Here is a 27,856-nt window from a genome sequence, read left to right on the forward strand (position 1 = left end):
AAGGAGGAAAAAATATGTTGCTCTCAACTTACAAGTAGTCACTGTCAACTTTTACTGCCCACTTCCTAACCAGCATGTCCTCAGTAAGTCAGCAGTTTGAATTTATAATTTCTGAAATGTCTGTATGGACCAAGAGTGCATGTACATGCATTATATACAGTGATTTGAAGCACTTCAATCTGTAAATTATGTTGAAGCTTTTTTCATACAGTGTAATGAGTTAATCCGAGGACTGTTTATATACACCTACGCACATACTTCTAGATTCAGCAAATCCATAGTAAATACAGATAATTAAACTGGTTACATATTAAGTGTGTTAGAATTGATAGAAATGTATGTGCCTAATGTGTATTAAATGGTACTGTAGCTGTAGTACTGTTTTCAACTGTAACTATTAAACTATTGAGCAAAGCTTTCTTGAAAGCCAGGCAGGAAGGATGTTAGCAGGGTTAGCTGCACATATACTCACACGCAGACCACAAAATGAATGTTTGTGTCCACTTATTATCAGTAACCGTTTAACAAAACCATTTTGTTTAATTATATGTTCACACCAAGCTTTGTGGGAGATTTCTGCTCTTGTTTTGGTAGAGGCATAACTTCACTTTTGTAGAAGTAAAAGGGAATAGCCTCCCGTTGGTCAGGGGGAATGGCTGCGCAGAAGAAACAATGGTCTTTGTCCAGTCTTTGACATGGTGCTTTTTGGAATCACTGTTCTAGCAGACAGGGCGGCAATGAAGATCCCAGACAGGTATGTCAGGATGCTGCTGCCGGCTCAGGAGCAGGCATCGCTTGTGCCCACTCCAGAATATCTGCACACAAAGACTCAACGGCATCCAACCGTTCGATTTGCACCAGTTTGGTTAGCAGTTCGGGGATGCTGTAGCCTGCTGTGCTGATGCGGTCAAAGAGCTGCATGCCGTCCGTCATACCACCAATTTCATCTCGTTTCAGTCCAAAGCTCTCAGCGAGGTGGCGCCATGTTTTCACAATGGCTTTTTCTGTGTTGTATGTCGAGCTGAGCATTCGGCTGGTCTTCTCCAGGCAATCAAATGGCAGCTCTGTGGGGCTCAGACCTGCAAAGTGAGGAGCATATAGTCAGATGGCTCTGTACACAAGTCTTGGCTACCGGGGACATTTTTTATTAAAATACTCCAGTATACACTATTAACATCAAGTACAGCCAAAATCTTTAAGTGATAGTCTGTGATAGATATGTCTAGCTCCAAAGACTACCATAYGTTACTAGAGTTAATTCTTCCTTGTGACAGTAGGGGACATTATTAGTGGAATAATTAGGGTATAAAGTTGGCTGGGAAAGAAGTATTACGTGGGTTGTATATGTTCCTGTGACACTGCCCCTTCCTTCAACAGCTCACCAGCTGTCAAAAAGCATCTATTGCAGACGCATTCCCAGTGAGCAGCTCCATTAATACACCTCTGCACGTCTCGCACAGTGTTTGAGCTAGAGTGACTGCTCTGACCCTTCCTGGAGTCTGTCACCAGCGGCTGCGTAACAGCTCAGTAATTGAAAGCTGCCCTTGTAGGAGCATGAGGAGTGAGGTGAAGCAATGATGCTGGCTGCTTCCAAGCATGAAAGTCCCTGCAAGTGCTTGTCATTGCTATCACTGAATCACTAGAGAGGATTTAACACTCATCTTGTGGGAGGAAACACTGTGTTTTCCTGGGCATTCTCCTATATGGTCACAGAACAGAGGAGAGAATCAGCAAGAGCATCTTTTCAAAAACAATCTTTTGGCTTCTGTAGTTTTCCTGCTTCATACACACTGGCAGGAGTTTGGTGGGAGACAGACCTCCCTGAACCACAGAAAACTCATATACACACACATAACGTGCATGCACACACACACACACACACACACACACAAAGTATGCGTGCGCAGGGAAGTAAATGTGGCCAGGTCTCCTATTCTGTAGGAAAATGAATTCATGTCCCTTCTGCCAAAACTACCCAGGCAGTCAAGTGCTAAGCAGAGTTAACGCTTAAACCACAGGCTTACTTGGAAACTAAACTTTTGGTCATGAGAAGTGGGACAGCATTTAGAGCAGCTGAGTAGGTCAAGTGTCTCTGGAATATGATTTTGACCCTTCCCAAATCACACTTTCACATTTGGAACAAGTTTATATCTGTTATCCAAGTAAGTCTAAATAAATAAATGAAGCAGGTTTCTGCTAGACGAGGAATGGGAAAGTGTTTCTCTACAGCTTAGTCTGTGTACGTGCCCAAACACAACGCAACACTGCCCTTCCCACTTTCCATAGGAGGGAAACCCATGCATCCAGCTGGAAAAAAGCTGTGGCGTGCTCCAGCGCAAATGCAGTCTGGACAGTTCTGGCATCAGGGCCCCACGATGCTTCCTAAGGGCATGTGAATACAAATCTGCTTACAGGGTATCTTCTTCCAGATTTGGACTTTCTTTATAGCTCACCTTTCCATAGGCAGACAGAGGGCTCTCTATTCAACTGTGATTTAATTTTGTGCCATTAACAGAGATGCAAGTTTTATACACTCACCTTCTGCAACGTCGCATACGTTAGCATACACATCAAGTATCTTTTTCCTTCGACTTTGAATCTGAATGAAAAGAGTTTTATTTCATTATTTTTTTCAGTCATGTGCGTAAATAATTAGGAGCCATCAGTACAAAAATCTCATTTCAAGGCTCTGAATACAAGGATTTATCATATAATGTCCTTAGGGGCCCCCTTTTAAAGATTCATAGAGGAACACGCAGAAATTCAGTGAAGAATAAACATTTTTCACTGTTAGACATCTTTCTTTCCACTTTCTAATCTTCTTTTGGATCAATGACTTTCCTGCTTTAAGTGTTTTTGCATTTCTCCTTCAGACTGAAGCAAACTCTTGACAAGGAGGATAAATGCAATACCACATAATACAGGCAATTAATGCAGGGATACCCAGGTAAACTGGGATAGGACTAGCCACAGGGGATTAAACTCAGACTGGAATTGCCTTCTTCCAGTAGTGGAAAAGGACTGTAGAGGAGGAGATCTTGCTTTCTGCCATTTGACATAGAACTGCTTAGGCCATTACTAATTTTTTTTTATATATGTATATATATGTGTGTGTGTGTGTGTGTGTGTGTGTGTATATATTATAAATATATATATATATATATTCATGATATACTGCCTGGCTGAATCTGAAACACTTTACAGATAGATAGATAAAAAAAAATCAGTGAAGCTTTAGAGAGGGAAAATCTGAGGTCCAGGGTGCTCTAGTCATTTTTGACAAGGAAGAGACGCAGACTGAACACCTGACATTTTCCAAGGTAAAAATGGACATTTTGATGTGATTTCATTTAGCAAAAATGTTCTCAAGGTTCGGACTTGGATTCAATGTGGAGTGAAAACAAATGTCAAAATGTCAGGTGTTCTCAGGGACTGGAACTGTCATTGCTCTGCCAGCTCTCATTAGGACTGAGCTATTTGAAAAACTGTCTTCTTGATAGGACTCTAGTATTATCTTCACAAATTCACCACTTTTCACTGAAAACCAGGCTGGAAAAAGCCCTGTTTGGACTGTTTTGTTTGTGAAAAGATTCTCCTTGTTTTCTATGGGCTCTAAGGGCCAAGGCACATCAGTTATGTGGACTAATAGACATGCATCTGGAGCCTACAAACTGGCTGCTCTACCTGAAGGCGTAGAAGCTGTGCAAGTATATTGTATCTCAGGGAATGATGATGCAGACATTAGTTTTTGTTCACATATTCTTGGTAAAATTTACTTGTGTTTGGTCATTTAGGTAGCTATTGCACATTTGGATTTGCTGTTTCAGAGCCCTGTAAGCATAAAATTTTCTTTTAATGGGATTTATTAGAATTCCTCTTAAGCAAACTGTTAGATGCCCATTTTCATTCTCCCCTCATTTTTAGGGCAGAGAAAGAGGCTAAATAATTCCAAATTCATGAATAATTACACAGGATGCTCTTTTTACCAGAGCCTGAAAATGTGGAATTTGTAAAGCTTATGCTGGAAGCAAACAGGGGAAATTTGAGTCTGATTTGAGATCCTCTGTGTGGTAGCTCATTGCATAATGGTTTGTGTTTTAATTAGGAAGGAGCAGCCTTCAATAAGAGTAGGCCTTTAACTTTCTTTAACCTTGCGCAACAGCTACTTAATACTCTTCCCTGTACTAGAAACATTAGTTCATCTCCAGCCTCAAACAAATTGCTGCTTTTCTAACTTCTGGCAACTGCCTTAATTGTGAAATCTCAGATATCTAGGAGGGCATCTTGATGCACTCTGCACTTTTGYTGAAAATGTTGTCTTTAACCCCATCAGTAGGCTTCAGGCCATTAGGAGTATATTACAACAGAAGGTCTCGAATAAATAGTTCGTGTGCTTATATAAATTACTCAAGAGAAAGTATCTATCAGATATGGTCTTTGGAAACCACTTCCTATGAAATGTTTCAATTTTGTGCATACCCAACTTGTGTTATCCAATTTCAAGTAAGTGCATAGAAAAGTATGATAAAGATGGATCTGTTAGAGAGAGACCTCAGAAGACTGAATTTTAAAATGTGAACACTGGAGTAGTAAGTTATTTTCAGATAGTTGAAACCATCTACAACTTAAAAAAAACATTTCTCTTGGGTTTGAAACTTTTTGCATATGGTCTCAGCTGAGAAATGAGCTATTTTACAAAGTTTGAGCTAAACCGTCTCAACAATTTAAAACATGCAAACATGAAAAGATGTATTTTCAAACCATTTTATCCTTTAAAAAAACATAATGGTTGATATTAAGTGATTGATTTGAAGTCATATTATTTTGTCCTAGGTATTGCTGCTTTTTTTACTCCTGAACTTCTAAAAGCTTAAAAAACATCTGAGCAGACACTTCCTTTTTATGGATGGTTTCATGTTAATATAGACTAAAAAGCTGACTGGGTGAGGGAGTGCCCTAAATATGCCTTGAAATACTCTTAGTGCGATAAAATGCCCTGGGCAGTGCACAGTTAGCAGGAAGGAATGAAGGCCTTCCACAGCAAAACAAACAGTGGATTGACGTTGTTCTTTGGAACACAGGAGTGGCCTTCAAATCTGTGTTTGTGAAAATTACTCACAAAAACTAAGTACAAAACCATATATTATTGAAAATTCTATGGTATAGAAACACCAGTGCCACACTTAAGAGCATTAGATGCTCTAAGGCGTCTAAGAAACTCAAATGCTACACAATGATATGAATCCAGCCATGTTGTTATTTTTCTATCTTTGATTTTCCTTGGTAAATGTAAGCACTGATATATTGGGATTTTGCTGTTCATTTTTTTCTTTCTTTAAACTATAAAATACAATACTCAAAAGAATAAAGTTATTACTCTTGCAAGAAATTTACTTTTCAACTCTGAACTGTATATATATATATATATACACAGACCACCTCTGAAACTCTGGAGGAATACTATGCTACTATGAGATTCTCTAATAAATTTGTGTCTGGAGAAATTCTCTTGTAAATTAGTTCGATCTGTTTATAATGCATTTTTGGGTGATGGTTTGTGTCTATTGAAAAACTACCCTCTATTTTTAGATCTCAGAATAGCCTTACCCCAGTTGCTTTGTTGTTTGTAGAAGATTTCTCTCTGGCCAAATGCACTAAAGATAACAAGCCTCTCTCTGGAGTCCCTTGCTTGTCGACTGCAGCTTCTTCATCACTATCCATACTACGACTTAAAAGTCGTTCATTCTCAGAAGATGCATCATTTTCACTGTAAAATGAAGGATAAGGTTATCTTAGTGAAGCCTCTCTTGGTGTAACTCCAGTGATCTCCCTTTTGCTATCCTAGAGGAATGGAATAAAAAAGGTTTCCAGTTTTTTTAAACGTGCCCAGACGGTACTACGAACAAGGAGTTTCCTTAAGGCCTGGAGCGGAAGGTGTGTTTGCTCCTCCCAGCCGATAGTGAGGAGGGGGACCTTATGTACCTTACCAAGGGCATGTACGCGAGAGCTATTCTCCAGGCCCTAAAATGGACCTTTCTAACAAGGAGACAGAGCGCCAAGGGCTGATGGTCGCAGAGAGAGAGGGCATCTCCTTCGGAATGTCTGTCTCCCTCTCTTAGAAACCAGAGGGGAGAAAACATGACCAAGTCATCTAGTCTTTTCCCTGCTGAAGCAAAACTACTAGCATATTCACCTAATTTCCTGTTCTAGCTGTACAAGGTTGGATGCAGGGGGCTCCCCAGTCTGTGACAGTCCAGGGGCCTGTCCAGGCTGAGACCTGGGGCACACGGTGCAGCAGGCAAGGCTGGCACATAAGGTGGCGATGGTCACCTCAGCTTGCCCAGAAAAGCCAACTCCTACAACTCTCCCATTGACAGGTTATACATGGTCTGCCAGAATTTACAGCATTGAAAATTTTGGGGATAATTAACACATTTTGCTCTTTGTGTATTCCTACAGACCAGGCTGAAAAAAAAATYTGCAATGAATGTTTGGAAGTGGTGACCATGTTGCTTTCCTGCTTCAGTCAAACTAGAAGTGTTTATTTTTTACATACCTTTTAGCAGTTTTAGCTGGAGTTGCTGTAAGCTTTTCAAACTCCTCTTTCTCAGAGAATATCACAACATTATCTGCAGGTCAAGAATTAGAGAAGTTTAAATTGGCAGTGAATTTCCAAATGAATGTTTTGCCTAGGAGCTGCCTCAGTTGGCAATCTTATTGCAAGCATAAATCTCTCTGCTCCCTTTTTAACTGCTATCAGAGGATTGAGTGACATTCTGGAAGTGCAAAAACTATTATACACCATTCTTTAGTAAACTGACACAGAATTTATACAATTAAAAGGGGAAATTGTAAGTATGATGGATTAAGAACATCTAAGTACAATGTAATCTTGGATGGAAAAAGCAAACTCTAAAGCACTTTATACCTTGCACTTCTTTCTTCTCTTCTTGTGTGTTGGCCTGAGCTTCAACATTTTTTACAGAGTGGCTCTTGCAACAGGCTAGGATATAAAAATATAACTTAATAATTATTCTCAGAAGCTATCTAAAAATAGCATTTGCAGCTAAAATTTCATAGGCTGAACAATTACCTTGAGCAGAAGGTTTTGTTTTCACAATGTAAAACATGATGATGAGGACAATAGCAATAGCCATTATGAATATGGTAGACATTGCAATTATAAGAGCTGTAGCCAGATGTCCTTGCCCTGAAAGATCTGCTGGAAATACAAAGAAGTATTTTGTAAAGAATCCACTCTTAAAATCAGAGAGTGGCAGAGAATCAGAGTAGCAGCATTCCTAACACAGAAAAAAAAAAAAGAACAAACAGGTTGAGAGTTAAAACGACGGCTGGTAACTATGGCTGCCTCAAAAGCTTTGTAGCAAGAAGAACACAATGCACACGTGAAAAACTGATGCTTTCCTAACAGAGACTTAAAATACAGCATGGCTGGGAGGTGAATTTTAAATAAGGTATGTAAGAAGGGATTTAAAGCAGAATTTAGATGCAATAAACTAGAATCTAGAAGCCACAAAAGGATACAGAAAATGACAAATAGGATAAAAAGCATGAAAACTTGAATTTTTCTGAAAACATGATCCTCAAGATCATGCTTACAGACAAAATCAGGAAGATCAGCAGTGTCAGTCCCTCATTAGTGGCATCTTTCCTACTATGTCTTCTCATGTTCACCTATTTCGAACAACTAATAACCATAATGGAGAACTGTTTATGTTAGTTCAACAAGACACGGGCTATAGTCGTGCATTAAATTATTTTCACCAGTCTAAGAYAGGCTTTGCTGAGGCATCACGCCATTTCTGTGTTGCCACAAATAATGAGCTAAATTCATCGCTGGCATTACTGACTACAGTCAAAGTCCATTTTAAGTCCATCTTACTAACACAGTAGTTTTGATAAACCAAGAAATAAAAATCCATTCTGAATTATTTTTAATAGCAGTTTCAGCAATCTGAAAGTAGCGGCAATGAATTACACAATAGTTATTTTCAGTTCAGTTGCTCTGTGCTGGTCCTAGTCTCGAAAGCAACAGGGGCTAAATTAAATCTGTAAATGTATTCTTACCTTTGTGAGCGTGCTGGTATGGTGAGAAAGTACTTGTGCCAGAGGTACTTGGGAAAATGGCTGAAATGCCAGAGGTGGCCCCTGCACCTGCAATATTCACAGAAATGCCATAAACCTCCACAGTTACTTTGCCCAGTCAGTCAAATCAATATCATGGCAATATCRAGCAAACAGCCTTTCCTTAGTCTGACTGTGTTTCCTGTTCATTAGTGAAGACTCCGTGATTTCACTATGGCTTTGGAAATGTCACTAAGCCCAGTATGCATTTCTGGCATTTTGAAAATTGTCTTTAGCATACATTTTTGCACAGCATTACTGGGGAGGGGGAGAACTCAGAGTTCATGAGTTGTTATTAATTTATAAGAAACCCAAGCACCTTCAGACATGTGCAGGGCCAGCTGCTACACATGGATTCCCATATTACAAATCTGTCCCGGGCAGCAGAAGGCTTTCCAGGATCCGGCTGACTATGTATTTACAACCCTGCTCCATCATTTGCAACTGCAGACTCCAAGTTGCAGCTGGTAAATTTGTCACATCAGTGCTTCTCACAGCTATCCTTTGCTAGCAGGATCGCTGTGAAACACTGACAGTTTGCAAGCCCTCATGACCCCACAGGAAAACCCAGGAAAAGTGGCAAACAGTACTGTTGAACGCCCTTCTGTTCCATGGAGCTGTATTATGATGACAGGAAATATTAGAATTTCCTGCAATCTAGCTGGATAATATGTTGGTTATGATTCCCCCTGTCAGTTCAAATCTATGTTCTGGGGGAAAAAAAAAGGATAACCCACAAAAATACTGAAATGAAGAACTTAAAGGAACTCTCCAGAGAGGCAGAGGATTAAGTGAGATTGTCCAATGGTTCTTCTCCATTTCTAAATTCTACAGTTAATTTAAAAAGTTAATATTTTTATTAATCTTTCAGATGATGTCATACATCAAGTTTTCAAAGCAGTAAACCAAGTCACAGATTAACATCTTTTGACAATACTAGACAAAACTGAAAATTACTGGGAATTAGGCAGTTGATAGGAATGCTTTCATACAGTATACTGTTGGAATAGAATTCCGAAAAAGGAATAAAAATATTAGGGTTGGAAGAAAACATTTTCCTTGTTCCTCAAACAACCTTTAACCAAACTGGTAAGCAGGTTATGCAAACAGATACTATCAACAGACACTGAAAAACATCTTCTAGCAGTTGGGGTAAGGAATCACTGCTGCTTTATATTATCTGTATATTGAAGTCCAGTGATAATTGAATTCAGCAGACCTAAAGCCAAAATACTGTCCCAATCATCTGGTAAGGTGCATACAGCACATGGCTTAAAAACCTAGTTTGGCAGCTAGAGTAGTTGGGAACCAACCATGCCATTCTTTCGACCTAGTAAACGTTACAAGAAATTAAACCCACCAGGTAAACYTGAAAGGAAATTAAGTGGTCTGGAATGATCTGAGAAATGTTCCACGGTTAAGMACAAAGAAATAGACATGCTCTTCAAATTAAGATAAAAGTTTTATAAAAAGAAAAAAGTATTACTTAACATAAAATGTGGCTCTATGTAGTGAATGAGAAATGTACACTCCTAAAGTGGCCACAAAGTATGAGTTGCAGATGGCTTCAAAAGAAATGTGCTTTAACAATGGTAAAACTCCTTTCAAACCTTATTTGCTGGAAGGAAATTGGTTAATTTATTATTATTGCTTTTTTCAAACTGAAGAAGTGTTTTCATAAAGTTTTAAATATACTAATTTGTTAATTCAGATGCTTTTAGTATTATGTAAATGACACATTAATCTTGCCTCTGGTCCCTTTTCCATAAAGACTCAGTTGTCAGAATTAGCTATAAGCTCCAGAAACTACTATGTGCCAGTAGAGCATCTAAATAGCACTAAATGAAGATGTCATCTGCATGGCATGGAGAGTAAAGATGGGTAATTTGTTAAATTTTTGGCAGTTCTTCACAAAACTGAAATGAATCACCCTTAGTCTTGACCTAYGAATTTCTCATCACGGTTGGACAATGGAGAAAATTTAGTAACTAGCCAGTGCCGTAGCCCAGTCCTTCCTTTCATGTCCACCGCTCCTGGGCTTCCGCCTGTTCTTACCATCCCCTCAGCAAATCCAATTACAGACAACTGCAATTCTCTGCTGCTCTTGCAAGCTGCAACAAGCCAACAACAGCTATTCTTACACTGCCTTTCAGTTAACACATGCAAACTCTTCAGCTTTGTCTGCCTGGAGTTTATCTAACAAGCTTGAGCTCGTCTCCCTCCTAAGCAAGTTTAATCACACTCTCTTTTTTCCCTCATTCAAAATATGTAGTAACTGAGATATTTCTGCCTTGCTTAATCAGTCTTTCAGTCATTGTGTATGATTAACATAACATTTTTCGTTTGCCAGTGAAAGGAAGAACAGTCGAGGTGGGAAGTCACGCAGCGAGTACGTAGCCCAGGAATGGTGACGGCGAAGATCATCCCTGCTTCTTTCAGGATCCCTGCCATACCAGTGACACTGAAACTACATACTGCATAATGGTACATACATAATGGATGCTGCACACCATTACCTGGCTTTACCCCACATGAGGATATGGCGTGTTGCCCGCGCCACATGCACACACACACTGGGTCCTCTCCAATGCACCTTCAGCATCAGCGCCTACATGCAGATTTTTCTTTTGGTTACATGGGAATTGGACTACCTGGTTTGCTCAGGAGTATCTATCATGGCAAAATCTAGGCTGGTGCTAGAACATGACGGCCTTTTATATATGCCTATGTGGGAGTTAGTCATTATGCATATTTTAAGCCTATTATCAAATTTAATAATTCGGCATATGCATTATGAGCCAAGATTTTTCTTTAGATGTGGCTTAGAAGAAAGTGCCAATTCAAGCACCYGCATTAAAAGGGGAACCAAAAATGCCAGCTTCTGCAGAATTGCTGTTCATGACATTTTTGCATGAGCAAAAAGAAACAAAACCCATAGCTGTTGCTTTTTCCCAGTCCAGCAATACACCATGACTACAAGGTCAGTCGTTCCTGTACACATCCAGTTTGCATCCAGATCACATTATTAATTCTGGTTCCAATACAGATGACACATAATCTATAAAGACTTAGATATAACTCAGGCAGAGTCATCCTAAGGTGCTGCAGCACAACATATGGAAATAATTCTATTTTAGGCACAAAAAAAATTGATGGCTATAATATAGTTGTTCAAAAGAGTGGTTTATATTCCTGGACACCTCTAAGTAATACTGTAGGAATGTAATAAAGACATTAGGAAAGAAGTTTATCACTGAAAGTATGTCAGCTTTTACATTATAAATGCTTTTATTCAAAAAATTTGTAATTTAATCATAACTTTCTCAGAGTCTAAATACAGTTTCATAAAAAAACGCCTATTTTATTGTTTAAAAGAACAATTGARCTTGTATTCACATTTGAGGGTTTGGGTTTTTTTTAATTCAAAAGACAGATAGATAACTTTTATTTAAGTTACCATGCAGCCAGCCTTTTGTCCCAACAGTGAACAAATGCAAGACAAATTTTTGTTTTAAAGAACTTTGCCACTGTATGTAATGGGGCTATTAGAGCAATTTGTGTATCGCAAGATAGATTTACATTAAGAAGGGATGAACAAAACTACCAGATTTGTGAGAGGAGGAGGGCACAGGAAGGGAGGTTTTACCAACAGGCTCTCTTACAAGTGTTTGTGACTGAATAAAATCTGGTGCAGCAAGAGACCATATGTGTTTCTGACACACATTGCTGTAGGTGTCAGCTTATTGGTCCATGCATAGGACTGCTGCTCATAGCTAGCAACAGCTTTTTTTTTTTTTTTTTTTTTTGAGATTTAATATTTAATGACATATTATAAAAATACAAAAAATGTGTATACAACAGACTATCAGAGTGATCCTGAAAACAAGAAGCATTAAAAAAAATGTCTCTGGGCATACATGTATCTATTTCTTGCTATTGAGGGCAGCTTGCTTTGTCCTAATGCACCCCCTTCTCACAGCCAGGGTCCATTTAGGAATGGCAATCCATACTCATTACTGCCAGCTGAGCTGTGAGCGCAGCCACCGTGACCGTTTTAAGGCAGTGAAGTAAGATGAAGCACACACACAAATAAATTAACTAGCAGCCTGAAATATGAGGTGAAAAATAAATTATATTGAGTTGAAATTCAATAAAGGTAGAAAGTTTATGGCTGACAAAGTAATCCAAAACTAGATTATAACTAAATCTAGTCCTAAATAAAGACCTAGATGCTGAGAAAACATAGGTCAGAAGTCTCAGATTAATGTAAATCTGTATTCAGTTTCTGTAATGTAAATCTGTATTCACTTATATAAAAGGTTTGGTTTCAAACTTAAGGAAACAACACTTCACATGGAAACACTATACACTTGGAAACTAATGAAAGCTGAAGCAGCTGTCAAAATCAAGCCACTTTCTAAGGTACCCGCATATGAATTTAGCAATCAAACATTAACCAAGCCTGAAAGTATAGGAAATCCCTAAGTAACAAGAGAATATCCCAAACAAGGGAGGATTGTTTTTTGTTTTACTGTCTTTTATTTTCAGAGAAGATGATACATAATGCTAAAAGGCAGGTCACTGCAGTGTTTACTGCAGCCCTGCTAAGTCCTTCAGTTAGTCTGAGTAGTTACTAATCAGGAAAAGCCTGGAGTATTTAATTCCTGCATCTGAACCTTCTAAAAACTGTGATAGCAAAGTTCCTCCAGACTTTTGTTTTAGATCTGGTCATACTCACTGCAAGTAACCACCAACCACAGCACTGTTCAGACACATGAAAGGAAATATTTCCTACTGTTGTGTGCTCTGTATCGTCTTTGTTTTATTTCTCCCTCCTGTTCTGTTATTAGACAGTGTGCTGAGGCCGGGGAAGCGGTGATTACGACAGGCTCTGCGGCCTCASTGCGACAATTCCTGTGCCTCTGTTGCAGTTTGGCCTCGGATTCACTAGGAGCTGTAATTACTGTACAATACTGGAGTTGTATCGGCACGCGCATCAGGAGTTAGCCCTCACGCCGAGGACTGAGCGTTACCATTGCTTTCTCCATGCAGCGAGCAGGGGAGGAAGGACAGCAGTGTAGCAGAAGTGTTGGAGGGACGAGAAGGGGCCCCATGGGTCCTCCCTCCCTTCCCATTGCGCCTGGGTCCAGCTGCCCTCCTGAAGGATACCTGGGCCCAGCCTGTCCCCGGCATCCCTGGGAGCTCAAGGGAGCAAGTCCCACTCCTGCTCCTCCCCCTTGAAGGTTTCCTGCTGAGGTTTCCTCCTAATATTAGGTTCCTTTCCTAATATAGACAGACCCTAAGGGAATGAGAATTAGGCCACACCACCAGTGAACAATAAAGCACTGCCTTCAGCATTTCTGCCATTTCACATGTGAAGAGGAATGGGGTGTTCAGAGATCAAACAAAAGGGGGAAAAAAAGGTTTGTTAGCTCCAGCTAACAAGACTGTTCATTTGTAAGCATAATTTGAAACAGAAGTTTAAAAAAAAAAAATCCTGATGTTGATCATATTACAGAAGGACAAAACTGGCAAGGAAAGGAAATTAGTGATATTACAAAGAATGGAGAGTTAAAAATAAAAACACTATGAAATAATTATTTTTCACTAATACACGAGGTTTTTCTGTGCTAGGCTCGTTTGTGTTAAACATTTCAATTAAGGAGTCTGAGCTCTGAGTCTTCAGTACAGGGATATGGAAGTGCCCCCCTGATTAGTACTTGTCACACAAAGCCTTCAGCCCATTAGCAAATCGTTCTGTCTCATCTGTTTAGTTGTTTTTGAAGTTCTAATGATACAACAATAAAAATGATCCTTTATGTTTCCAGATGCTATTTGCTCGCTGGTAATTGGAAAATAACTTGACTACATTTGTTTTTCCTTTTTTTCCCCTCTTCATTTTTAGTTTTGCTAAGCCATCATTGTATGTGTTAGGCTTAAAAAACCTACACAGGTTGATTATTGCAACTATTTTCATGTATATGACCAAGAAAAAAAGACAAGTGGAAATAACAATATTTTGTGCCCATGCACATATATGAAGATTGAAAAGAAAAGCCTCAATCAATTGCCAAAGTTCTCTAGATCAATTTGAATGGAAAAGGATTGGCATATTAGATGCAGGCATGTAATTATAACTTCAAAGTATAAAGTTCTTCAAGTTCTTGTAGCAGGATTTGATTTTGTTTTTCGACGTCATTTTTGAACTGGAATGGCAAATATCAAAGTTTGAATGGAAGAGCAGAGTTTATGTATATTTACTGATAGAGAACTGCAGCTGCTAAAAGATAAAATCTCTTCCAGCAGTAACTGTACCTCTCTGCCAGAGAAACTCCATGTCGGTTAAAATCTTCTCTCTTTTGCACATACTTTTACACTGGATAAAAGAAAAAAAAAAAAACAAACCACATTTTCAGAGGCCTCAAGTGACTCTGGTTCCAGGACTGTCAACAGAAAATCCAACACCATTAACTGTGGTAAGCCACATCTTAAAGTGGTTTGGTGCTCACTACCTGCAATATGTTATCCTCCGATTTGCATAGGAAACCTGTATCCAGTGTCTGCCCTCCTTGCTGTAGTGCTGCTATTTATCATGGAGGTATCATATCTCAATTTAGTGTCAGCAAGGTTCACTGACATCTGATTTGCTGCATGTGCAGCTGAAGGTCTCGCATCTTTGATGTTTTGGCCTTGCGCTCCCCTGTGCTTCGCGGTGCAGTCCTGGGAGATGCGGGAGAGCTGCGTGCTGAGAGCACACAAGTCTAATACAGGCATGTCACAGTGCMCAAAAAAAACATGAAAAATTGCCATCTGTATGTTGATGCTGACCCCTTTCAGGAGCAAACTCTTGCCCAAGTGAGATCCAAGTGCTTCCTTCTGCGCAGCGCACATCCTTATGCTCAAACACGCACAACCCCTTTGCCCCCCCATGCACATTTCCTACCAGCTACCATTGAATCCTTGTACACCTCTCAGTCTACAGGTGATTATTGCCTTTATCCTTTAGTCCAGAGAGAGGTTTTCAACACTGTAGTCTGGTGATACATTCAACTCAGTTAAATCCCTGACCTCTGTGAAAAGTCTCCCTCTCCTCCCCCTTTTTTCCATGTTACTTGTGCTATTTATGTCTCAAGTTCCTTGAGAGGAAAAAAATAAAGGTGACACAGGCTCATCAGGGAATTTCTTTCTCACTCTTTACACTAATATTTCCAGATGCTGGGACATGGGGTGTTCCTCTTGTTTCCTTAGCCATTTCAAGGTTTAGTGACTGTGTAGGAGATGAAAGTTGCACAGCAGGCTCTTGGAGTTGAAAGCTATTCGTTTACCCTTTGATCAAAACCAAATACTTCTCATACATTCAGATAAAATGTATGGTCAGGAAAACTCTTTGAGCAGGTTTCCATGCAGCAGCAGACGCATCCTGCTTCGCTCTCATTGTGGCACTGTGCATCACGGGGGCCAGGCAGCTCCCCAGGTAGATATTTCTCCTGCTAAGGGGAATGCGGTGCTCCAGTCCTGTCTCAGACCTAACAAAAGCCTAAGGTGGGATTTATCAGCCCTTATTTTTGTGTCTAGAAGTAAAGCATTTAAGCCAAAGCTTGTCACCCTCAGCTTCCTATTTTGGAGTAATTTGCCGTCGTAATTTCCCTACAACCCTTTGGGTCGCCCTTTTCCAGTGCTATACCCTCACAAAATTACCATGAAAGGGAATACGCAGAAGCATTAGACGAAAAGGCAATTCTAGGAGAGTGTCACCTTGGCGAATCTTAAGTTCCTGAACTCTGCTCAATACTATTTCAAAGTCTCAAGAAAGGAACTGAAGATGGCTGGGACCATTTGGAGTTTTCTAATGCCCTCTGGACCCTCCATCATGACAGCTGGAGGGGTGAACAAGCAGCTCCAATAAACAAATTTGTTCTAAGTATAGGAATCACTCATAACAAAGAGCTTATATTATCCTTCATACGACAGAGACTGCATGCTCACACTAATGTTAGGATGTGTTCAGAGCGCAACAATTAGTTTAGTCATTTSCAAACCTCAAAAAATTATGCAATTGTGTTTCCTTGACATGATATTCCTTTGTTCTGACTGGTATAATTTGATGTTAGTGAAATCTGTGATGAAGAGGTTTTATTTTTGGTCACTTGCTAATATCAGAATTTATGCTGCTTGCCACAAGGACAGGGAGCCTTTCAGACATTCCTGTTGCAAGGCTGATTTTCCATTTGGAATCCAGATTATTATTTATGAGTTAAGAAGCCACCATTCTAAACCGTATTAAGAGTTTTAGCCATAATAAATCAAATTGAGCTCAGTGATTTGAGSGACCACCACAAAGTGAATTTGGATTTTTAGAAGCTTTGCCACCTCTTGAACACTTGTAGTTAAATGGTTGGTTTCACAGACTTGGTTAATATGGTAATATTTACTCTTGCTAGGACTAATGTTCTCTCCAGCATTAGTACCCAATTGTTTCATAGGTTTATGCACTTGCCTAAACTCCTCCCAAAGATAATATATATTTCACATATTTATTCTTGTATTTTTCAAGTTAAAAATACATGTGGTTAGTCAGTTGCACAATTTGTACTTTCCTCACAGTACTAAGCACGTTTATATTGTATCATCTGCCAAATATCCTACAAAGATTTGTTTTTTGAATTGAGCAATAGCTACAAGATCTTTTGGTACTTCCTTGTCCGATCAGTAAGCTACAACATATCCGGTGTTACTAAAAACCTAGCTCAGCATGTGTTTGAGACCATCAGAGCTGAGGAAGCAATTCATATCAGATGCCATTTTTCATCTTGGAAGTGAGGTTTACTTATGGGCAGAAAGTATGAGTGTGGCTATATTGGCTGGTGGCCTCTAGAGGAACTGGTGAGATAAATGCCCCGTGCCTTGAAGCAAGGCTCTCAAGGCGTGTTGAAAGGGTAATTTGTTTGCTAGTATCACCGATCAGCTGTTAACAAAGGCAGGTTCTAAAATCCAACTTGCTTCATCAGAGGTCCTGCCATTTCTGGCTGTTGTATTGGCATCTGGCATGGTTGTGTTACCTCCACAGGGCGGCCAGCCTGCACGCACGTGCAGGAGAAAGAGTGTTTTTCTCCTCTCTTCTTCCCACATATCCTCATCTCCTGCCTAGACTCCTAATCTCGTCTTTTGCTCACCTCCCCACATCTCAGATTGGGATCTTCCCTAGCATCATGGCCTCACCTCCGAACACATGCCATATCTCACCAAAATTACATTTGCCCAGCCCTTGCCCCCCTCCTGCTTTCTGAATAGGAGCTTTACAACTGATCAGCTACTTCACAGCCACATGGTCCAGGGAAATGCCTCCAAGGGGGCTGTTACCGCTCACCAGGAGCTCTGTGCCGTGGTATTTATCCCCTGGCTCATCTGAGCTCTTGCACTTTAGAAAAGGTGGGAGCTGTTAATGACCTATCCTCCTTTGAAGTGGGTTGCAGAGCACCAATGATACACAGTTTGGCAGCATCTAAACTAGGTAATTACTATTTGTGTGCATAAGTAAATGCTCAGGGAGCTTTGTGTCAACCACTGCTTTAAAATCAAGCAGGCAAAACATTGCAATTCTTTTACATGGTAAGGACTTATAAAAGAACAGACGGTGTGGAACGGATTTTGCTTGTACATGCATCAGCTTTCTCTAGCTGGGGTACTGCCCACTTTTGTCTATTTTCTTAGCTTTTTCTCCTGATCTGCTCTGGATTCTCTGAGGGAGTGTCCAAATCAAGTCATTTGTTCATTCAGAGGGAACTCTCTTTCTTCCTAAAGAAGAAATCAGTTTTCTAGGGGTCACCTCTGCATTAGAGTGCTCCTAGGAGGCTATTCTCCCTATCCATGGCATGAAGACAAATCAGCCTTTGCACTAATGCAGCACGCAAATGAACAAGTACCACTAAAGGGTCTCACACACACATACATGTTTTTTTTCAGTTAGCAAACTACAGCTTCTTTTGTAAGTGAAGTCTGCAGAATTAGTTCTATTATCAGTGCCAGCTGTCATACTCCAGTGTCAACCCTTGTATTGCTTTGAAACCAAAGGATATAAAAAGGTTGGATGCACTTTTACTACAATCTAGAAAGTTTCCAGAAAGTGTTTTCTTCACAGCTGAACCAAAACTGAATTAAAAAGCATACAGGTTTGTGACTTCCCATACATATTCGGTTAAATAACCATAATAAGTCCTGTCTGGGGTGCTTTAACAGATGAAAACTGCAACATAACTGAGCAATAGCAGGTCCTAAAATCAAAGGTTGTGATCTCCCCCCACATGTTCAGTATTTGCTTCCTCTGTTGGCAAGTCTAGCTGGAAGCAGAAATTGCTTTACTGGAGACTGACTTAGTGTTTGAACATAATAATCATCACTGAAAGACTTCATATTGAGCTTCCAGATGATTCCAAGTCAAAACCAGATGAAATGCACAGAAATCACAGAACACTTACATTCCTTGGTGTTAGGAGGCGCCAACAAGCACGAATAGCAAACCATGCCGTAGATGTTTCGAGGTCTGTTTTCCAGCATGTAGTAACTAAATAAAGGGCAAGATGAGGCAAAACAGTGTAAAATAATATGTTACAACTGAGCATGGTTCAGYAGCAACCAATTATACTGAGATAAAATCACCTTTAAAAAACTTTTATAAGCAATTTGATGCAATGATTATTCTTTTTTTTTTAACCTGCCTGAATAGAGACAGTGTTTCTCTTCTTCGTTTCCCCCTAAAAGACAATTAATCAACCGTCAAGCCTACATGACAAGAAGTAGTATCATTGCCTAAAACAACATTATTCTCCTTGATGAGTTCAAGCTGCAGTTTACAGCATGACCTGAGAAAAAGACTTTTCAAATAAGAAAAGCATTATTTTTTGAAGTAGTAATCATGCAGGCAAGACCATCAGTTGGATATCATTGGCTGATTTTCTTCACAAGCACCATAAGGATAATCTTCTTAATGAAGGAGAGAAAAGCCAAATCTGAGCCAATTTTGGCTATCAAATAGAGGAAAACACCACCCTTGCAGGGAAAGACAGATTATGCTTTACAATTTTATAAAGTTCCTTGCTGTATAGTTCATAAGTTAGCCCTTAATATTGGATTTCCAGCACAAAGAAAAGTTTTTCATGTTTTGAACTTCTGGGCTGCTAATAAAGTTAGTGCTGATATAAGGTAATTGGGTATATAAGAATCTGATCCACAGGCAACCTAATGAGTAAATTACATCAAAATCATAGACAGTTGATGTTACAGATATGCTTTTACAAATCACATGTTAAATTTTAATTAGAAAAAGAATAAATTTGTAATCCAGTGGAGCAGGCACTCATTTTATGCAGCTGATTACCCAACATGATAAACACTTGATGCAGTAATGAATCTGTTTTCAGCTCTTACATATCTATCTACGTATGTGCAATACTTTTTTTGGAAAATGTACATATTAGAAAATTACTGCTGAAACTGTATATTAAAATCAGTTGCTCATTCATTACCCAGTCAACAAATAAGGGATATAGGTACAGGAAATGGAGTACACTGAGATGCAGGGAGAACCTGAGAAAGTGCATAGACTGAATGTGGTTCCTCCTTTTTTCTTACTGGTTTTAAAAGATTCACCTTCACCCTTCTCTTTGAATGGTTCCTCTGCCCCATGTGCTGCTCTGCCCATCTCTCAATAGCAAAACCTCATTTTTTCTTTCTTACGGGGGCCTGCATAATGTTAGATTGTGGAGCAGTTAATAAATAAGCAGGAAATGACTGCCAAACCACAAAAAAGAGTGGCAGGCCAAAGATACACATAGCTCTATACAGAAAAATACAGGACAGTTAAGATCCACAGTCTAATAGCCACAGTGGCTTACTGAAGATAAACAGCCCTTCCGACAGTTACTAAAATCAAGCTGGTGCAATATTTCTTGTTTTTTGCCACGATGCAGAATGGTGGAGGATGGGCAGAGAAAACTGAAGAAGATTCTCATGGGCAAGCAGATGTTCACCTACGTTTGTAGGAAGTTCTGCGATTGCAAACATTAATGATTCGCCCCTGCAAAATACCAGCAACAGATTTATGTTTCTGGCTACTTTGCAATGCACCAAATGTTAAAGGCAATGTTGGAAATAACTGATCACATTATATCACTAACTATGGAGAAGTGGTCCAAGAATGAAAGAATGATCATCAGTTTTCATGGTGTTTTTCTTCCACTGTAAGACTCATTATCTGTCTTTCCTGAGTACCCACTGGTCTCAGATTTTGAAGTGTTACAGGAAAAATCCAAGAGTAAATGCTAGATTGAAGAATGGACTTGAGTATTTTCATGCTTAGCACCATGGTGGTTATCTTGGACTTATCTTGGTGGTGWCAAGTCATGGTCAGGAACTTGCTGGTCCCAGAAACAGAATCAGGAGCCCCAGGTTCAGGCCTGCTTCCCTGTAGGGACCAGGGCACCTGGGAGTGGGGGCCCAACTCTCAGCAGGGAACAGTCCATCAACAGAGAGGAGGGAAGTGCTGAGTTCACAAGTGGAGGCATCTACTGCCATACTCAGAACTGCTGGGAGGGACTGTATTTCACTTGAAACTCACTTGCTAAACCTTTTCATTTAAAAACAGAGCAAAGAGTTCACTCTTGCTTTTAAAACACCTCAGAGAAGAGAATTGAAACTGGATTTGCTGTAACCATTGGCAAACACATAAGAAGGGAAAGTATCAGTAGCAGAGGCATCTCTGCCTCCATTTTAAAAGAAAGCAGCTTTGTATTCCCTCTTGTGAGCTGCTCTGAGCTAAAAACAGTAAGATGCTGGGGCAGTATTAGGGAGATGTGTCATTTGTGCTTGCCCTGTTCTTGCTCTTATTGGGTGTCCACTTATGGCCACTGCTGAAGACAGATGACTGGGTTAGAGAGACCCTTGCTCTGAACCACTGTGCCCATTCTTAGTTGGTTATAATCTTAGGCATGCTCTGATTAGGTAATCCTAATGGATTAACCTGTTGAGGGAAACTGCCTGAGTTGCACTTAATTCCTGCATTCTTGACTTATCTTATTTAGCACGACTGAAGAGCTTCTGGGCAGGAGCAGAACTTTGGGGGGGGGGGGGGGCAGGGGGAGGCACTAGGATAAACCCTGCCATGTCCCAGGAGGGTAGATGCCTCCATAGTTCACTAGCAGCTGAACTGGTTTTGAGGATCACAGTTTGGAGCTAAACTTTTAAATTCTGCCCTGGTCTCAGTCTGACAACATTCTTGTGAGCTTGACAAATAATGTTATTCATATTTCACGTGGAAGGAAACCAGGACATAGAGAAGCAAAGGATGACCCATGCTGTCATCCCAGAGGTCTCTTTCTTCCCTAAGAATGGTCATAAGTAATGCTGTAAAAATAGAAGGAAAATTATATAATTATCCAGTGTCTTTTTTAAGGCAAATGATAAAGAGAGATACCTGCACCAGTTGGGAAAGGGCTGGTAATTCTGTGGTGTTTGATCTAAAAACTTTTGGTCATAATGTGCCATCCACTCAATTTTTCTAAGGATGCTTTACTGAGTTGGTGAGTCTATAGAAATAGTAATGGGAGGAGATGCCCCTAAGTACTGATTGCAGCATTTGGGATGTTACTTTGGAAACGTCTCGGTGTGTTATTGAAGCACAGTCCTCTGAAAATGGAGACCTTGATTTTTTTGTCATGTTAACTTGGATGCTCTTCGAGCATTACTGCCTAGGCAAGGGAGCACTCTGTTGGCTACCACTTGCCCAGGCTTCTGGCCATCCCTACGCAGAAAGTGGCAATGAGAAAGCACGGCCAGCTGGCGCAGCTGGTCTGTCTCAGGGGCTCAGAGCTTTCCCACTGTTGCACAGGAGCAACCCCAGGGCTTCTCCATGCTGCACAAGGAGTCAAGAAGGGTTCAGGGTGTATTTTATCCCATATTTAATTTATCTTGAGAATTTCTTCTCTTCAAGTTCAGAGTAAGAGGGTTTTTCACCTTAATTGCTGGCCCTGACAAACTAACCCAAGACCTGAGAGTCCCACCCAGTGGCCCACAGCCAGACTCAGGCAGGCCAATTTCTGCTACAGGTTACACCTGTGCAAATGTGGTGTTTTCAGATTACTCCCTAAGTACCAGCTGTGTAATCTGATTGCTTTCAGCTGGCACCCCATTCTCTCCAGGGTGACCTCATTAGTCCTGATGAAATTGCAAAACGGCAACTGTGGCCACTATTTAACTTTCTTGCTCCTAATGATGTATGAGGGGAAGTCAAGAGGGAGTTCTTTTTAAATCACATCATTGGTTTGCTTGGCTGGCAGCTAGACAAGTCCTTTTTATTTGTAAACTGTGAAAATTTCTCACAGATTTACTGATATAATAAACTTGGAACCTTGCAGTACCTCTTTAACAGAGTTTCCTGCRCTAGTAGGAAGTAGTGTGGGTTATACTGTGTCTGCAAACTCTGCACAAAAGCCAAATGTCCATTAGGAGTTGCACATCTAAGCCAAAGAGGCACGCTTGTAGAAATGAAAAGGGTAAATAAAGTGAGGTTTTGTTTTAGAGTATTTACTTACCCAACAGAAAGAATGTTGAGAAAGCAAATGCATGTTTGAGTTTGCAGACATTAGAAGGTGATATAGTCAAGAATATATTGCTAATATATTCAGTGTGGCAACTGCTTTCTCACCATTACCATCAGAATTATACAGAGCACAACAGATCATTAAAAAGGTAGACTTAATAAATAGCACCTATTACAGCCCCTTCAACCAGTTACAGAACTTATTTTTATAATAACAGCACGTGTCACATTAGCAGCTATTTAGACCCCTCTTTCTCTGTTGCCTAAAAAGGGCCTTGAGGGACTAAGGTTGCCTTGGTGAATCTCCCCAAACAGCTACGTTAGCTAATGCTGTCAACTATTGACAAATTTGCCAGCTGGTCACATTTGGAGAAGACATGTTTTATGTTCCTAAACATAAACATCCAGTGCCAGTGTAGACACTATAGGACATCCAAGACATCTTTATGGAGCTGGTTTACATGATACAGGACTTATGAAATGCCCTTTTGAAGCGGCAGCTGGAGACCACAAGCTGGATTCCTTAGGGCATCTAAAATAGCACTGGACACCTATGCTTAGGTACGTGAATTGTTCTCTTTCTGTTTCTAGTAAGAGAATAAGTTTTGTTTTTTCCAGTTTGTTCCCAACACATGTTTCTTCAGTCAGTGAGATTTCAGTAAGATTAATGGCATGTTCTGATTTACTAAACTCTCCAACACTTTTCAAATACTGGAAATTATTGTTTTAGGAGAAGCTGAAAAGCATAATTCACCAACACTGTACCTACAATCAGCTAGGACATGAAGAGAGGGTATCAGATATTTTAGATTTAAAAAAGTGTTTGTAGCACCATGAGGAGTAGGTCTGTAGAGTAAAGGTCCATGGTTAAATCCTTACCCGGGGAGACAAGGCCCGCACTCTGCATCATTTTCCTGATCGCCAGGTGTCATGACGGTGGCTCGAAAAAATCCCTCACAGTCTTTGTGACGTCTGCATATCTGGTAACCCCCTCTGGAAAACTTTTCGGAAGGGCAAGGAATGCAGCCGTAGTCCTCATCTTTGGTGCCATATCCACATGTCTACAACAACACAAAGTCATTGAAAAATAGGCTTGCATTGTACGTAATCTTCTAGGAAAAGAGAATATTCATAGTCTGGCCCAATGGCTTTGTTGCACTATGTAATACCAAGAGAACAAAGTTCCTKGTTTGGTCCCCTAGTGTCTATACTAAAAAGGCTGTGGAACCACAAGGACGCAGCATGCCGTGTCCTAGAGAGGGAACAGGGAACCTGGAGCATCATACTCTTTGAAAGTGACCCACCGTGACTTTTTAAATCATATTCCGGCAAGTCTTGGAAGTGAATTTCAGCTACTTGGGGGGAAAAACAGTTCCAGCAGGGATATCTGTGATCTTGTTTTGATGATAGAAGAAGCCACAAGGAACATCACAAAAGGCAATGTTTACCTGGGACTTGGTAGCCCCTGAACTCACATTTCCCAGATGAACATTATGTTTAGATTAAATAAAACTAATACCAACTGGTTATTATTCAAATATACTTGTTCAGGACTACCAACTGTGTGAAATTCTTGCAATAGGATGTTTATCCTATTAAAACCAAACAGGATTTCAGTAATTTATTCTTTAATATGCAACAATTATCTGCTGTAAATCAAATGGTTACTTAGAAACCGTAATTTAAAATGTTGCAGAAGCTTCCAAGTTTCTCTAGTGCCAAAATATCTTAGTGGGAGAGCAAAATTAAATTCTCTGTGTGGGGGGCCAGTGAGCACGCCAAACTAACCTATTTATCGCAYAGTGCTGGAATGGCAGTGTCAGATTTTAAATAACCTTTGAGATGAGAATGCATTGACAGAGACTGTGTGTGAAACTTTTACATTAGAACTTTCAAAATACTACTTTTAATAGACTACTTCTGGGCTGTGGTTTACGGATGCCTATGCGTGTGACGCCTTGCTCTCACAACACACTTAGACATGTGAGCATTGCTGGGTAAGTGAAGTCATGCATGGCCTCAACAGCATGCTGGATAAGCATTGGTTTCTTTCCCCATTTTTTCTCATATTAATATATTAACACCATGTAACACAGCATTTTTTTTTTTTAAGGCTAATTGTGTTTTTTGATCCTAAAATTGCTTGTTGGGTAGCTGAGCTTTGGAGCTGTCTCATGTGACAGACTCAGTTGTGTTTAGCAGTGCCCCAAGCCACCGAGCCACACTGCCGCAAGCAGCCAGCCCAAGCAACACACTGCGCTCCCGTGGGCCATCTCTCGGATCTCATCTTTGGCGTTCAACATTTGTCCTACTCCGAGCAGAGGAATCTGAAATTACCATATAAGGCTCCTCGCCCGGCTCACACTTGGGACAGTCGTGGCACATGCCGGTGGTCTGGTTGTAGTATTCGTTCTCACCGCAGTTGGAGTATTCAGCGCTCGCTGAGTACACCAGGGAAACCTGTCACCAGAGAGCATTGCAAAGCCCCATTACTTTCATCGCCTCCATTCCCCATGCCCAGCCTCTTCCCCTTGCCAGGCAGCTATAGCTCAGAAGATGTGGGGCTGACACATCAGCACAAAGCATCCCTAAAGCTGCTGCTCAGAAATGCAAAAAGAGTGAGTGGTAGGTGCTTCAGTGTGGGTGTTTCAAGGCGCTGGGGGCTGCCCTGAAGGGCTGTGCAGCGCTCGGTCTGCTAGCATGGGAGCCTAGCAAACGTTGCATGTTGCGCTGCCGAATTCTTTGTGGATTTACCACCTACTGGGATCCACAGCCCTAAATTAGGCATYTGGGTTTCCTTCCCAGAATATGGACGGCTCAGGTGCCTAGCGACGGGAGCCACGAAAGCTGTCGGAATCAGGAAAGCATCCCACAGGCTGCCACAATCAGGTGTGGGCTCAAGGCCCCTCCAGACGAAGATAAAGCATCTTCCCATCTCCCAAAAGAGTGCGTTCCCCCTACAGGGAGGACCAGCGTTGACACCTTTCCTTTTCAGTGGCCACGCTTGAGGTGCACCATGGCCCACAGGAGGATGGTGTGATGCTGGGCAGGACATGAGACCCAATGGCAGAGCCACCAATGAGTGGCTTCTCACTAGGTGCCCAGATGCCAGGACAGGGCAGAGGGGTCATTATGGTTTTTGACAATCTAGTCGTGTCATGAGATCTTTTCAGAACATTCACCTTCRTGCTTGTTGGCACCACTATTCTTCAAAATACTGCAGCACACAATTCCTGGCATTACTATGTTCTCCCATGCAGACAGCACCTCAGCTGAAACCCTCACTTCTATACCCTCCCACTTCTAATGAGCCTTCATAGATGTGGCTGCAAGGGACAATTATAACAGCCTGAGACAATGAGCTGGCTTGGGCCACAGCCCTGCGAGGACCATGCAACCTGCGACACCCAGGCTCATGGGCTCTCTTGGGGCTTGGCTGGCCAGAGCAGAGGTCTCTCCTGTTTTCAGTCCTTCTCCTTCCCCTTCCTCCCCAACAGCCTCTCCCACAATTTTGTAAATGCTGATTTACACATATGCTCAAGTCTAAGCAGCGCTAAAGTACATGCTTGAGTGTCTTACTGAGTGGACACTGATCACTGCATTGCTTTTCGGGTCTGAACTGCCTGCAGATGTGCTATGACAATTAATGAACGCCTGCAAAGACTGAAACAGAACCCAGTTATCTTTGCATGCTGGATATATCTACATATGTAAATACCTACCACCAGAAAAGGGAACATGTGAGTCCATTTACGTTCACCCAGGTGAGCCATATTCTCTTGATATTTTACCTGAAAAGATAGAATCGGTGATTGTTTATGAACATTAGTAAATATTTGCATGTGTTGCCAAAATAAGAACAGAAGGGCCCATAGTGAGAACAAAGGTTACATGGGAGTGATGCCTGCAGTTATATAAAGGGCTAAACAAAGCAGGGAAGAGATGTACACGTGCACACACATACATACATGCGTGCATGTGCACGCACAGGCTAGGCACCCTTGCTGCACATCTCTTTCCTCTCCTTGGGAGAAAACGGTTGCACAGCAGAGCCTGATCTTGCAACCTTTATAAAACTAGGTTGAAGATAAGGAACGAGATCTGAACGCTGGCATTTCTTCAGGTTGGCCTGCTAGGAAATCCTCCTGCGGAGGAACCAAGAGCTGTGTCTCGACTGCTAAATACAAGAGGGCCAGGGATCAGTAGCATAGACCAGCCTGTGTCCATGGTGCTCGACCTCTCTACATCAGATTGATCTATGAAAAGTCTAGTTGGAGCAGCCAAAACCAGTGCCAGGGAGCGAACTGACAACCAGACAGTGTGGGCACTCCAGGGTTATGGTTTTCTCTCCAGCTTTCACATACTCAGTTGGAAAGCCCAGAGCTGCCTTCAGCAGGAGGAAGTGTTGGCTGTTTTTCATTTTTGATAAACAAACTGTACATTGAAGAGGTTAAACTTAAGTTAGAAGCCAAACTATTTTTTAAGTGCTGTTACAATGACTGGGGAAAATAAAGGGTGTGATCTCTATGTTATAAACATACCTGCTAATTTATTTCATTTCTTTAAATTTAATTCTATGAATAATTCTGAATAAGAACTGAAGTTACATATTCATGTGCTGAATTTCTTTCTAAAGAAAAAAAATGACAGGAAAAGGAGGCACAAATTGCTTCTCTAGCATGATACAACATATTTAATGGTATTTTTACAGCACATAAAATGCCCTAGGGATCTTACAACTTCAAAACTCAAATGTTTGAGATACAATTACAAGACTTTGGTCCTAGCAGATGTAAACTATGTTTTAAAGTTTGCAAGTYTCAGACACTTTGCAAGGTTTTTAGTCTCCCAGCAGGGTACAATTACTGCTTTGTGTGACATTCAAGCATACAAGCTATGTTAGAGCAGGGCTCCAGTGTCTAAGATGATAGCCACTAACATTTACATTTTTAAACACTAAACAGATTAAGCAAAGATTATATCACTCCAGCATCAAGCTATGAACTTGCTTTATATGTTCCTTCTAGCAATCGGGCTAGCTGAGACAGGTAACTGGGTGGGTGGGTGGACAAACTGAATTATGAGTATATTCATTTCTTCAGAAAACTGCACTTTGAA

At 40.7% G+C, this 27,856-nt stretch overlaps 1 protein-coding gene across 1 annotated transcript; it reads right to left on the reverse strand.

The window, feature by feature from the left end:
• Positions 1–384: 384 nt before the first annotated feature.
• EDAR (ectodysplasin A receptor) lies at positions 385–26,523 on the reverse strand. Its single transcript, XM_026055484.1, has 11 exons — positions 26,461–26,523; positions 25,076–25,198; positions 23,618–23,799; positions 18,621–18,706; positions 8,089–8,175; positions 7,094–7,222; positions 6,929–7,003; positions 6,557–6,629; positions 5,608–5,767; positions 2,539–2,599; positions 385–1,079 (listed from the first exon to the last, which is right to left on the reverse strand). Exons 1-11 carry the CDS (start codon positions 26,509–26,511, stop codon positions 760–762), a joined length of 1,347 nt encoding a protein of 448 aa, XP_025911269.1. The 5' UTR covers positions 26,512–26,523; the 3' UTR covers positions 385–759.
• Positions 26,524–27,856: the final 1,333 nt, after the last annotated feature.

This window comes from Apteryx rowi, unplaced genomic scaffold (assembly GCF_003343035.1).
Source record: "Apteryx rowi isolate R43461 unplaced genomic scaffold, aptRow1 scaffold_123, whole genome shotgun sequence".
Classification (NCBI taxonomy): Eukaryota; Metazoa; Chordata; class Aves; order Apterygiformes; family Apterygidae; genus Apteryx; species Apteryx rowi.